Here is a 14938-nt window from a genome sequence, read left to right as displayed (position 1 = left end):
GGTAAGGCAGCTCAGGTAAGGCAGCTCAGGTAAGGCAGCTCAGGTAAGGCAGCTCAGGTAAGGCAGCTCAGGTAAGGCTGCTCAGGTAAGGCAGCTCTGGAAAGCCAGCTCAGGAAAGGCAGCTCAGGAAAGGCAGCTCAGGAAAGGCAGCTCAGGTAAGGCAGCTCAGGAAAGGCAGCTCAGGTAAGCCAGCTCAGGTAAGGCAGCTCAGGTAAGGCAGCTCAGGTAAGGCAGCTCAGGTAAGGCAGCTCAGGAAAGCCAGCTCAGGAAAGCCAGCTCAGGTAAGCCAGCTCAGGTAAGGCAGCTCAGGTAAGGCAGCTCAGGTAAGGCAGCTCAGGTAAGGCAGCTCAGGTAAGGCAGCTCAGGAAAGCCAGCTCAGGAAAGCCAGCTCAGGTAAGCCAGCTCAGGTAAGCCAGCTCAGGTAAGCCAGCTCAGGTAAGGCAGCTCAGGTAAGCCAGCTCAGGTAAGCCAGCTCAGGTAAGCCAGCTCAGGTAAGGCAGCTCAGGAAAGGCAGCTCAGGAAAGGCAGCTCAGGTAAGGCAGCTCAGGTAAGGCAGCTCAGGTAAGGCAGCTCAGGTAAGGCTGCTCAGGTAAGGCAGCTCAGGAAAGGCAGCTCAGGAAAGCCAGCTCAGGTAAGCCAGCTCAGGTAAGGCAGCTCAGGAAAGGCAGCTCAGGTAAGGCAGCTCAGGTAAGGCAGCTCAGGTAAGGCAGCTCAGGTAAGGCTGCTCAGGTAAGGCAGCTCTGGAAAGCCAGCTCAGGAAAGGCAGCTCAGGAAAGGCAGCTCAGGAAAGGCAGCTCAGGTAAGGCAGCTCAGGAAAGGCAGCTCAGGTAACCCAGCTCAGGTAAGGCAGCTCAGGTAAGGCAGCTCAGGTAAGGCAGCTCAGGTAAGGCAGCTCAGGTAAGGCAGCTCAGGAAAGCCAGCTCAGGAAAGCCAGGCTGCAGGTAAGCCGCTCATGGTAATGGCCAGCTCAGGTAAGCAGCTCAGCGTATAAGCCAGCTCAGGTAAGGCAGCTCAGGTAAGCCCGCTCAGGTAAGCCAGCTCAGGTAAGCCCGCTTCAGGTAGGCCAGCTCAGGAAAGCCAGCTCACAGTAAGGCAGCTCAGGAAAGCCAGCTCAGGAAAGGCAACGACTGAATTTTAAAATTCACAAGATTCCTTAAATCTATGAGTTTTTAGTTGTTTGTATTTATTTGATTTCAATAGGGCAGACTGTGTCTTAAGTAGAAGCATAGACTTTACTGGTCTTCTAAATAAAAAAAAAAGACTTAATCTGTCCAGACATTTTATGTCCAGTACATGAGTATTTACAGAGGAAAACCTTTCCTAATCGACTTAACCATTGAATTATTTACACATAAAAGAAAACTGAACTAAAGACATACCTCTGTGTCTTTACTTGGCAAAGATACAGTTTAAAATTTTACAAGACTTGTCACCAGATGCCTCCCTGAAAGACACACCTTCTTTGAAGTTATTTGGCTGAATCAACAAAAAAAAAAAAAAAACAACAAATATACAAACTCTGCAAATATAGTTTGTCTAATAAGACACAATTAAATTCTTCCCGGTTTCTATTTTCGCTTTAATAAATACAGTGTTCAAACTAATTGTGAGTGAAATGTTCTCATTAACTGTTCATCATCATCAAAAAAATATATAAATAATAAATTAATCCATAAACATGAGATTTATTTAGCCACCACACCCAGATGTCCCTGACCATGACTTCACATTGTTGTTGAGGTTTTTGTGCAGCTGCTCCACTGCTTTCAGTCACTGTGTTTCTCGAGCACAGAAGTAAACAGCAGAATCTTCTGCTGTCAGGCTGCTGATCTCGAGGAACTGGGTGCTGCTGGGGACATTTTCAGTCATAGTGAATCGATTTTGAAAGGAGCTGGCATATCTGGGATTGTTGTTACCGGTGCTCATATACCCAATCCACTCCAGAGCTCTCCCTGCTCTCTGTCTAATCCAGCTGATATCATTTTCTGTCATGCTGTAACCAGAGATGACACAAGACATCTTTACTGTCTCTCCAGGTCTCTTCACCACAGAGGCTGACTGATCCAGTTTGATCTCACTCCAGACTCCTGTAAGAACACATCTTGGGTTCATTATTTGCCTAAATTAAAAATCATTAGATAAATATCAAAATAATGAACTGAAAATCTCACTGTGAATAAAGACTACAAAAAGAAAACTCCAAATGGCTGTTTTCTCCATCCTATGACAAAAAACTTATTGTTGTATGATGGTAATAAAAAAAGGTGAAAATATTTTGTTTTTCTTCATTCAGCCATAAACTGAATGAGAACTTGCTGATGGTTTGCTTTTAAGAGAAGACGAGTTTGCATAAACCCTCCCTCTAATATTACAGGTTAAAAAAATAATTAAACCCGATTCCTTGGGAGAAGAAAACTGAACAAAAGCAGAGTTGAACATTCTAATTTGTTGAAATCAAACACATATTTGATTATAGTCGTTTCAGACCTGGTGGTCTGCTGCTTCTATATTTACTCTGTGAAAAACTGTGATCTGGAAGCAGGTTCTCACCTAAAAGGTTTAAACCCATTTTTTTTTTTCTAATGTTTACACCTGATTTTAATGTAAAACTACTTTAATAAATAAAGGAAACCATCTTGTTAAGGCTTGTATTCTCAGCGTGTGTTTGTTTGTGTGTGGGTGTGTGTGTGTGTGTGGGTGTGTGTGTGTGTGTGTGTGTTTGTGTGGTGTGTGTGTGTGTGCAAGTTAGTGAGACCAACTTATGAACATTTAGCATCTAGATGCCACATTCAAATCAGGTTTTAGAGAAAAATATGGGGTGGAGTAGTAGTTATTGCTGTTGCTAGGTATAAATATTGTGTAATTCAATGTGTTAAAAATGTGTAAAATTAAGAAAAAAACCTCTGAAGAAAACACTTTATAAGTCACTAAAACAGTTATATAAGTTGCAAATAAATGGCATTTTTACAGGTCCTTCTCAAAATATTAGCATATTGTGATAAAGTTAATTATTTTCCATAATGTAATGATGAAAATGTAACATTCATATATTTTAGATTCATTGCACACTAACTGAAATATTCAGGTCTTTATTTGTCTTAATACGGATGATTTGGCATACAGCTCATGAAAACCAAAATTCCTATCTCACAAAATTAGCATATCATTAAAGGGTCTCTAAACGAGCTATGAACCTAATCATCTGAATCAACGAGTTAACTCTAAACACCCGCAAAAGATTCTTGAGGCCTTTAAAAAACTCCCAGCCTGGTTCATCAACTCAAAACCCCAATCATGGGTAAGACTGCGACCTGACTGCTGTCCAGAGGTCCACTATTGACACCCTCAAGCAAGAGGGGTAAGACACAGAAAGAAATTTCCTGAACGAAGGCTGTTCCCAGAGTGCTGTATCAAGGCACCTCAGTGGGAAGTCTGTGGGAAGGAAAAAGTGTGGCAGAAAACGCTGCACAACGAGAAGAGGTGACCGGACCCTGAGGAAGATTGTGGAGAAGGGCCGATTCCAGACCTTGGGGGACCTGCGGAAGCAGTGGACTGAGTCTGGAGTAGAAACATCCAAAGCCACCGTGCACAGGCGTGTGCAGGAAATGGGCTACAGGTGCCGGATTCCCCAGGTCAAGCCACTTTTGAACCAGAAACAGCGGCAGAAGCGCCAGACCTGGGCTACAGAGAAGCAGCACTGGACTGTTGCTCAGTGGTCCAAAGTACTTTTTCGGATGAAAGCAAATTCTTCATGTCATTCGGAAATCAAGGTGCCAGAGTCTGGAGGAAAACTGGGGAGAAGGAAATGCCAAAATGCCAGAAGTCCAGTGTCAAGTACCCATAGTCAGTGATGGTCTGGGGTGCCGTGTCAGCTGCTGGTGTTGGTCCACTGTGTTTTATCAAGGGCAGGGTCAATGCAGCTAGCTATCAGGAGATTGTGGAGCACTTCATGCTTCCATCTGCTGAAAAGCTTTATGGAGATGAAGATATCATTTTTCAGCACGACCTGGAACCTGCTCACAGTACCAAAACCACTGGTAAATGGTTTACTGACCATGGTATCACTGTGCTCAATTGGCCTGCCAGCTCTCCTGACCTGAACCCCATAGAGAATCTGTGGATATTGTGAAGAGAACGTTGAGAGACTCAAGACCCAACACTCTGATGAGCTAAAGGGCCGCTATCGAAGCATCCTGTGCTCCATAAGACCTCAGCAGTGCCACAGGCTTATTGCCTCCATGCCACGCGCATTGAAGCGTCATTTCTGCAAAGGATTCCCGACCAGTATTGAGTGCATAACTGTACATGATTATTTGAAGGTTGACGTTTTTTGTATTAAACACTTTTCTTTATTGGTCGGATGAAATATGCTAATTTTGTGAGATAGGAATTTGGGGTTTTCATGAGCTGTATGCCAAAATCATCCATATTAAGACAATAAAAGACCTGAATATTTCAAGTTAGTGTGCAATGAATCTAAAATATATGAATGTTACATTTTCATCATGACATTATGGAAAATAATGAACTTTATCACAATATGCTAATATTTTGAGAAGGACTTGTAAATTACAGTGAGCAGCCAGGAGAACTGTTTATTTCTTGGTAACCCTGGCCTCAGGGCTACCCCTCCGGTGGCCTCCTCAGACGTGTTTCAGAAGAGTTTTTGTTCAGGTTTGCCACTGATCTTTGACACAGTTGGAATCTGGCACAGTAACACACAGTAGCATCTTTAGTCTGCATATTCTGTCCACTCAGAGTCACTGTGTTACTAAAACTGTGTAAGTTACCTTTGGACTTGTTTATTGATGAATCTTCTACAGTCACAACTCATTCTCTCCAGCTGCCCAATTAAAACGGTCAGATGTTTCTTCAGGCAGTACAGTTATAGAGCTAACATCTAGAATAAAACACATTAAGTAAACAAAGAACTGCTGATTGATAATGCATAAACATATATCTGCATATGTAAAACCTTTATTTACTTTGAAAAATGCAAGTGTCTGCATTATGTTCTGCCAGCCCCTATTAATATCAATGCAGAGCTACAGATTGTGCTTAATATTTCTAGTGTAAACATTAGGAGACAGCATAACACAAAAAGCAACCAATTTCTGCTTCTTTGAGCAGCAAGGGCTATTTAAATTTATTAGCATGCACAATGTGTTTATATCCATAAATACAGAGAGAAACAATTAATAATAAGTTGTATTTGATTGGGAAAGAAATGTGTGCTGAATAACAGCTAAATAACAGTAAAACCATCAAAAATACAATTATTAAGTTAATGTTGAGCATCAGAAAATAGAAACTCTTAAACATTATGCTTGTGAGTGTGAAAATATACCCTTATTTATATATTTATTGCAAATGCTAATTAAAAAGAAGCAAAAAGTGTCTGAGTTGGTCCTTCCAGAATAATTTATAGACATGTCTCCATGTAAATTATCTCCCACGCAAAGTGATATTATGGCCATTGAAATGTATGCTTTCACAAGGGACATAAAATTACTGATGTATTGGTAACTTTATAAGGATTAAATGACAACACATTATAACACTCTCAGTGGGGAAACTGATCACAAGAAAATGTGTAGGAAAAAAACTTTGGGTTTTAATACACAAACATGAACATAATACCAACATAAATACGAACAAAGGTAAATTATTAATATTATTTTTATTACTTTCCCTAAGTAGCAGCTGCTCTTCATCATAACACAGTTGTTCATTAGGCTTTTGTGCAGCTGCTGAACCAACTTCAGTCACTGTGGGTCTCTAGCACAATAATAAACAGCAGAATCTTCAGTCTTCAGGCTGTTCATCTGCAGAAACAGCTGCTCTCTGCCATCGTCTCTGGAGACAATAAACCTGCCCTGGACTGACTGAGAGTAGTACTGACGGCCCTGAGCTTCAGTAGCAATCCACTCCAGTCCTTTTCCAGGAGACTGTCTGATCCAGCCCATCCAATAGCTGCTGAATGAAAGCCCAGAAGTTGTACAGGTCAGTTTGTGGGATTCTCCTGGTTTTTTCACCGCTGATTCAGACTGTGTCAGAGTCTGACTATCAACACCTGCAAACATAATAAAAATGACTTTCTTTAAGAGTGAGAAACATGGCTATGATAGCATAAAGGAACAATAATCAGTCATTATCTCCACCTGCCCAGCAGATAGCTAGAAGTAGCAGCCCTGTCCCGTAACCCTTCATTCTTCAGTCTGTTCAGTCAGGATCTAATCTGCCATAAGTATAAGTAGAGGACATCTGGGTTTGCATAAACTCCTCCTCACTGTGAAAGAAACAAGAAGAATTGACTTTCATCTCCAATTTGGTGAAACTTAATGACCAAAGTATTTATAAGATTGATGTTTTTTTTTTTAAGTTATCATTTTACCGCAAAAATTGTTATGTTGATTACAATTAAAGGCAAGACATAAGTATCAAAAGAATGTCATGGTTAAAGCTTAATTTTCAATACTGGACACATATAAAAGCATATTCATTACTTTTTATTATTTTGATACACATTTATTCACTAATCTGTGTTGTTCTGTGCTTTTTATGAACTCAGTTAATTGAAGGTTTTATAATTTAAATCACTGAGGCTCTTGTGCACAGAAGTAAACAGCAGAGTCCTCTATGGTGAGACTTGTGATCTGCAGGAACTGAGTGCTGATGGAAACATCTTGAGGGAAGCTGAAGATGCCCTGAAAGGAGCTGACATGGGTAGTAACAGCTGTATACTCTGGATTGGGTGAATAATCACACTATCCACCCAATCCACTCAAGACCTTTCTTTCCCAGGTTTCTGTCTTATCCAGTTCAAGTAATAATCTGTCCTCTTGTAACCTGATGTAACACATAAAATCCTCACACTTTCTCCTGGTCTTTTTACCTCAGAGGGAGGCTGCTGCAGGTTGATATCACTCCACCTATAAGAAACAGAAACATAACCTTTCACCCTGATGGTCCTACTAACAGTAAAATTATATATTTAGACTACAAAAACCAACAAAAATAAACTAAGAGCAATTATTGTGACTTTAGTATTTATAACAATCACTGTTGTTAAGAGGATTGTATTTATTTATTTGGGTAATTTGTTTTGCTACTTATAGAGTATTACACATGTTTAAGCTAATATATGCCTTTTGATTCTCATTTGGTGGTGTAATGAAAGAAACACATCAGTTTAACTGAACTCACACAAACTATAAGACGACTGTCATCTTTTTCTACAGACAGACGGAAATATTCTCTAAACTCCAACCAACTGTCAGGGCATGATATAAGTATCAAGTAAAGAATTTTGAAACAGAAGATGTTAATTTAGGATTTAGGATTTGAAGATGACAGATGTACAATCAGAGAAATATCTCTCCATATAGCATCTGTGGTATCTATTTTTGTTTTCTAACAAACTTTAAATGCAGTCAAAAAATAGGTCTGTTTTTGTCAAATTGAGTATCTCTAAAATCTGAATCTAAAAGAGTAGGTTAAATAAAATCGTCGAATGGTTCTAATTAGATTTACACAGAGATAACTTTCTATGATTTTTTTACATTTCTATCTATAATTGACCTTTGGAGCTTCGTTGTTTTTCACACCAATAATGGACAGCTTTCTTCTGAGTATGAGACAAAATATTTCTTTATGATTAGAATGAAATTTAAAAATGTTCCATACTGAACATTCAAAGACCGTTGTCTGAGAATTTGACTTAAGGTCATTTTTTTTTTAAACAAATAAAACATTTTGACCAAACAACATTTCACAAAACGATGAGGAATGATTTATTGCCCATTTCTTTCAACAGCTTTTCACCACCAGGCTTGTATTAGAATTGCCCATTCATTACCGCTGAAATATTCACGACACATGAAAAAACTCATGAAGTACTGTTCTCTCAACTGCTTTGAGGTTGTTTATAGTCTAAGAGCGCCTCCTCTGGTTAATAAGTCATAGGACAAGTATTCAGGCTGTGGGTTTTGTACAGCTCCACTGCTTGATTTTGTCATTATGGTTTCTCACACAGTAATATATAGCAGAGTCTTTTGGCTTCATATTTATTACATTCAGAGTCACAGTTTTACTGGAAAAAACAAAGGTGACAGTAAACTTCAGTGAATCGTACGTCCTATATCCCGATCCAGACCATCCAGTAGCTGCTGGCAGAATAAGGGACCTGACATTTGATGGTCAGAAACACGTTATGTCAGCTGGTTACGCTTTATACCTGTATAATAGTGCATTCAAATAAACAAACTGATATGGGATCCTACTGCGATGTAACAGCCTGACTGCGACTCACACCATGCAGTAGCAGAGCTACAGACCGCATGTTGGTGTTGAAGGTGATCTTATAAGAGTTTCACTTCTTCTACTTTAACTGCCTGATACAAACATTAATGGCTGACACCCTGGGCCTGCATAAGGGCATGAGACAGGAGAATGGTCTATGCAAGTGTAAAGAATAAAACATTTATTTTCAGAAATAATAAAATTTGCATTTAAAATGTACCTTATGTTTATGTTTAGAGAACACGATTGTTCCAAAGGTTAAAAAGATTCTAGGTTTAGCAGCTTTCACTGTTTTCAAAAAGGCTAAACCTGACCTTAGGTTAAAATTATTGTACAAGATACTAAACATGAACACATATAAAATGTATATAACAGCTATAAGAAAATAAGACAATAAACATTTGCAGTAATTTGATTTAACACAAAGATCCTCACAGAGGTTTAAATTCCTTATCTGTTAGAAATAGATAATACTGAGAACATTTACATCCTTGTAAAAACAATTGATAAAGCAAATCTCAAATCTCTGCTTGCCTTATGTATTTCTACAAATAACTATCCTTTAAGAAACACTGTGTTGTGTTAAACAGATGTTAGGTTTGGGTAGATAAGACTGTGATTTTATACAGATGTGGGATTCAGTCTTGTTTCCTCCTGTGTTTTTATTAATTTAATGAGAGATCTCCATCCCCCAAACACCTCCCAAAACACAGACATGTCATCAAAATCTAAAACTTTATATTGATTAATTATTTATTTAAAGCCACAGTGGGCTGGAAAATTAATATTTTATGTAAAAACAGGGCTTGAAACTAATGATTAGTTCATTTCTGTTGATCATGATCCATTAGAACACTGAGTACTGTGCTGTTGTTTGTCCAAGAAAGTTTCTGAGTTGCAGATTAGTTACCTTCCAACCAGCCTTCTGGGATACATTGTTTATTCTCACTGATATAAACTTTTGGAGAAAATCCGCATGGAGATGAAAAGGCATTGACAAGGACATATCTCCTTTAAGAAGCTTGGAAAAATATATTGCTGCAGAACAATGAAATAGATTTTATTTACATGGAAACTGAAGCCTACAGATGTGAAAAGATTATGCAGGTTGTATGAAAAGAAGAAACAAGCAGAGCTGAGGTTAACCAGAATGTTTTAATGTGAAACTGAGCTGCTGCTTGGTTTCTGTCCGATTTTCAGCTGTGTTTTCAACTTCCTGTTTAAATGTGGTTTCAACTGATGAAACTGCAGTGCTAAAAACTGAGAGGTTTCTCTGATTCACCAAGGTTATTAGTAAAACATATAATTAGTGCTTAAGATAAACTGAGTGGGGATGTGCAGGTTGATCAACTGAACAATGTTGTTAAACTATTTTTAATGAAGAGGTTTGAAAGATTAAGGAAAGAAAACATCAGAAGTCACAAAAGACATGAACAAACAAACAGAAACATGCTGTAAAATAACCATGCAAGATATTAAACAATTCAAATTAACTAAATATGAGCAAAATATAAGAAAGTTACCTATAATACATGATTGTTGTTTATTTGCATTACAGAACAATGAAGCAAACACATACAAATTAATGTCTTCTTTTTTCCTAAATGTATTTCAAATATTGTTTGCACATGGACCCACATTTCCCAATTGTGTGACAAACACTTTCATTCTGTGATTACATCCTGAAATAAATATCATTATTTTCTGCTGATGTTCTCATTTATTTGAATTTTATTCAACTTCTCTGATTCAAAATATGCAATATGTCTGAAACACATGTTTATTCAGGTGCATTTTCAGTTCCTTCAACATAATACATTGTGAATCATATGGATGAGAAAAAAAGTCTAGAGAAAAAATACAAAAACAAGAAGGTTTAAAGAAAGTAATAGATTATTTCTTTTTTCAAGAGGTTCGCTCATTTTGTTGTTTTTATTTTTATTTCTTTTTATTGCAGATGTGATTTATGTAATAGATTTACTTTAAAACATACAAATATATATATATTTCATATTTGAAAAATTATTTAAAAACTGTAAAGGTAACACCTTTACATTTTTTAACACATTTGATTTTCTTTTTTTTATATTCCACTTTTCTCTGCATTAGTTGTGTTTTGTGTTTACCATTAGTCTAACAGATTATATAAAATGTTTCAGATTTTACAATGTCCTGCCCTTACTGTTTGTCTTGACAAGACCTGCACTTTATTGTTAAGATGAATGGAATAAATATTTTCTTGGGAGATAATTTGCTCTACAGATTATACAACAGGTGTTATATTGGTCTGTACAGAGGCCTTGAAGGCTCAAGTTTAGAAGATCAGGCCTCTGATGGTGAGGATGGTGCTGAAGGCCAGAGCTTTGGTGAACACCACTCGGACTCCGTTCATCAGCAGCAGGTAGAAGTTCAGCTTGGCTTTTTCTGGACGGCAGAGAAACAGAGTTCAGACTGAACTGATCGCTAACAGCTGACTGCAGGTATCAGTGGGGGAACCAAACTGAGACAGGAAGTGTTCAGACTTACCTGGATAAATGTTCCCACATGCATCATCTGTTAGGAGACAGAAAACACATCAGTCACACAAACATCATGGAAACTCTGAAAGTTCCTGCTGATCTGTCTGTGGAAACATGTCTGATGAAAACCATCAGTCTGGTTCCCTCTTTAAATATTCAGCTTTATTGCTGTATTTATTGTTAAAATTAAATGATTTAGTCACAGAAACACTTTTCACCAGCTGACAGTTTCAAGCTCTCTAAACAGTTTGATCTGAACTTTGACAGACCTCTGTGAGTTTGGTACCTGCTTCATCACTGAACATCCCGTTCATCCCACAGGAGTGGATGGTTTTGTTTCTCAATGCTGCATTGTATTTGTTATTCTTTGAGGAAACAGCATCATCAGTGGTCACACTGACCGGACCACCTGTCACCTTTGGAACCACGTCATCCACCTTCGGATGGAAATCTGTGACCAGACAGACATCTGAATTCAGCTGATCCGCTTTGTTCAGGGTGTTGCCGGGTTTCTGGGGATTCAGGACGTAGAGGGTTGGAGTCACATCTGGACCTTCTGTACAGAGACAAAGTAAACTAGAAATGAATTATCTAAGGAAGGATAATTTAAGAAGTTTATCACTAAAAGATTGTGTTTAGTTACTCCAAAAACATGGAGGACAAAACTAATGTTCCATCAGCAATCTAGACATTATAGATCATCAAAGTTCATGTATATGTAAAAGTATACAGAGAAATACAAGTTATATTATGCCGCAAATCAAACTTTCTGGTAAAACAAGAAGGGGTTTAACCGAAAAATAACAGCTTTTGCCTTGATTGTTTTGGTTCCTTCTATTTTAATCGAAGTTGTGTTTTTAAAGACGCACAGAACTACGTTTAAAATATCGAAACTTTTCTAGCGATGTTTTTTGTTATCAGCAGCATATCTGTACATTTTTTAAGAACTCCTCTATTGTATATATATACTTCAAATAGCCCAGAAAAAGTGTTCCTTTAAGTTTTTCCAAATGTGATCAAAAATTAAATAAAGAATATTTCTCGGGATATAAATTTAATCGGGTTATTAATGTAGATCGTGAAAGAAACAGTTTACTTAGTTTTTTGATTGAGAAACTTTAGTGCTCGTTTTGTTTTTAGAGAAATGTTGACTCTGATTGTGTGTGTGTGTGTGTGTGTGTGTGTGTGTGTGTATGGCTATCTATCCCGTGTGTCTGTGATGGAGTGGCGACCTGTCCAGGGTGTACCCCGCCTCTCGCCCAATGACCGCTGGAGAGACGCAGCAGCCAGGCTACACTGATAGGATATAGTGGATAGATGGAAATTTACTCTGATAATTTCAGAAACAAATGTAAATATTATGTAGATGAAGACATAGAATAAATCCAAATGTTCATATAGTATTTGTCATGACTTTTCTATTTTAATTTTTAATTTTTTTTCTTAATCGCTCAAGTCTGTCTTTTCGGAAATCGGTATTACGCCTGAATCAGTTTTATAAATTTTACAAGAAAATGCAAATTGAAGATCATATTTCTTGGACTTTTAAAATGTTTCCACAACAACATCAGTATAATATTAATAAAACATGTATCTGTCTCCAAGACTTTGTTTCAATATTTGACAATTCAAGTTAAAGGTCTAGTTGTTGCTTTAAAAAAATCACGAGTAGAATTCAGATTAATTTCTTTAAATAGTCGTAGATTTAAATCGTGGATTTAAAATGAGACATTGCCAACCGTTCAAATTGCAAGTCGGTGGAATTGCAGTCCGTCTTGGAGAGCCTGAACATCTTAATGCAGGATTTCCATCAGTGAAAGCTGATATCAAAACGCAGAGTTTATTTCCACTGGATCTAAGAATGCGGCCAAACCCTTCGGGTGGATTCTGGACTACTCGGTGTTTCTCATCCTAGTTTCGAGCATTTGTCTTGATGTTCTAGTTCAGGGGAATTTGGGAAAGAGTTTGTACTGCAACGAGTCTATTTTAGCGTATTTATGATTTATTTTTGCTCCACTGAAGACAATCGTATTAAAGTTAACTCCTGTGACATAATTCAGGTGGAAATTCGGACCCAGACAGCCGACGTTTAGTTCAGGCCCACTAACTGAGCCGCGTTGAACCTGAGAACATTTATAATTATACATAATTTATCTAACAAATAAAGTTGTGCTGGTTTTTCTATATTCCTTATAACAAAATAATGTATTTTTGACCTCACCAATAAAGCCAACGGGAAGTATTAACTGTTTCATAACAATATAAAAATGTTAAATACAATTATGCCTCATATGCACTCTGGACAATAATATTGTTACTAGGATTCAGATTTCAGTTTTTCCATTGTCATTAAGAAAACTGCATGGCATTAATCATTTTTGCTCTATAACTATTAATGCATAAAGCATTGAAATAAAACAAAAACTGATGTAAATAACTTTGATTATTCTTACCAGGCTCAACGGTAACTTTGGTTCCAGCTCCCCAGTAGTCAAGAACGTAATCATCACAGTGCTACAGCTTCACTGACTCCTTCAACAAAAACATGAAGCAGCACAAAAAGAGAAAAACTAAAACTCCAAAAATTTGAAAAACCACAAATTAAAATCTTATAAGTCTGATGTTCCTTGGATATATATACAGTTTGGAATAAAAAGGTGGTGTACTGATTATTAATTAGGTCTTAAAGTTATAACGGACTTGGATGGTATTTGCCCTCAGTTAATTTAGATGATTTTAAAACAGCTTATAAACGTCAACCAGCTAATTAAATTTGTGGCAAACAGTTCCTATTTCATTTTCCAATGATACATACTGTATTTTAGCTTTTCTTTTCGATAATAAAAATGAATTACTCTCTGGGCTTTGTCATGGAGTTTTTGTACTGGGATATATCTGTGTGTCTTCCACGTATCCGTATACTTCATATCACTTTGACAAATCCCAATACAAAAACCTTCACCACCACCTGAGGGGAAGATAAAAGAAAACTAACAAATAAAACAAAGACAGACAATGATTTTGCACGCAGTTTGTATTTGGCTTATTACGATAGGTTATTTGTTCTTAAAATATAAACTTTATTAATACATTTCTAAAGGATTGTGCATGTTAATGTTTTATTCATGCCTCAGAACAAGAAAAGAAAAATACACAAAAAAATAAAATATATTTGTTTGATTGTTTAATTTCTTCAATGCTGACAACCTAGTTTTTTGTAATATATAATAATAATTATAATAATAGGGCTGCACGGTGGCACAGTTGGTAGCACTGTTGCCTTGCAGCAAGAAGGTCCTGGGTTTGATTCCCGGCCTGGGGTCTTTCTGCATGGAGTTTGCATGTTCTCCCTGTGCATGCGTGGGTTCTCACCGGGTACTCCGGCTTCCTCCCACAGTCCAAAGACATGCCTGTTAGGTTAATTGGTCACTCTAAATTGACCGTAGGTGTATGAATGAGTGTGTGCATGGTTGTTTGTGTGTTGCCCTGCGATGGACTGGCAACCTGTCCAGGGTGTACCCTGCCTCTCGCCCATAGACTGCTGGAGATAGGCACCAGCTCCCCCGTGACCCACTATGGAATAAGTGGTAGAAAATGACTGACTGACTAATTATAATAATTTATAATAATAATAGGGGCAACAATTGACAGTGGTAGAGGTTTGTCCTGTAACCTGTGGGTTGCTGGTTCAAACCCCTGCTCTGTCTGTCTGAGTCATTGTGTCCTTGGGCAAGACACTTCACCCTCTGTGCCTGCTGATGGTGGTCAGAGAGCTTGGTGACCCTGTGTATGGCAGCCTCACTTCTGTCAGTCTGCCTAGGGCAGCTGTGGCTACAATGTAGTCCACCACTGTCAGTGTGTAAATGTGTGTATGAATGGGTAGATGACTGATTGTAGTGCTGGGGTCTCTGGGGACTTGATAAAGCGCTATACAAGTTCAGTCCATTTACCATAATAAATAGTATAATCATTATAACAGCATTCATTCAAAGCAGCAGTGGAAGTACACTGAGTTAGGGTGAGATAATTTGTTTACAAGGCATTGGTTGTGTGAGTTGGAGATACAATATAAAGGGACTAAGATAATCCTGTCAAATGATTTAAAAAAATGAAACAAA

General features: G+C 37.9%; 1 long non-coding RNA gene and 1 gene segment (V, D, J or C); both read right to left on the bottom strand.

Annotated features, from left to right (window-relative positions):
- Positions 1-5765: 5765 nt before the first annotated feature.
- Positions 5766-6210, bottom strand: LOC124863102. The segment is given in 2 exon segments: positions 5766-6073; positions 6162-6210. Coding segments are annotated over 2 exon segments (357 nt in total).
- Positions 6211-9437: 3227 nt separating this feature from the next.
- On the bottom strand, positions 9438-13364 carry LOC124862948. Its single transcript, XR_007037032.1, has 4 exons — positions 13274-13364; positions 11107-11376; positions 10828-10854; positions 9438-10725 (listed from the first exon to the last, which is right to left on the bottom strand). It is a non-coding gene; the product is annotated as an uncharacterized LOC124862948 (long non-coding RNA).
- Positions 13365-14938: the final 1574 nt, after the last annotated feature.

The sequence above is a fragment of the Girardinichthys multiradiatus genome, chromosome X, assembly GCF_021462225.1.
Source record: "Girardinichthys multiradiatus isolate DD_20200921_A chromosome X, DD_fGirMul_XY1, whole genome shotgun sequence".
NCBI classification, from domain to species: domain Eukaryota; kingdom Metazoa; phylum Chordata; class Actinopteri; order Cyprinodontiformes; family Goodeidae; genus Girardinichthys; species Girardinichthys multiradiatus.
This window is presented reverse-complemented; position numbering and strand designations above follow the sequence as displayed.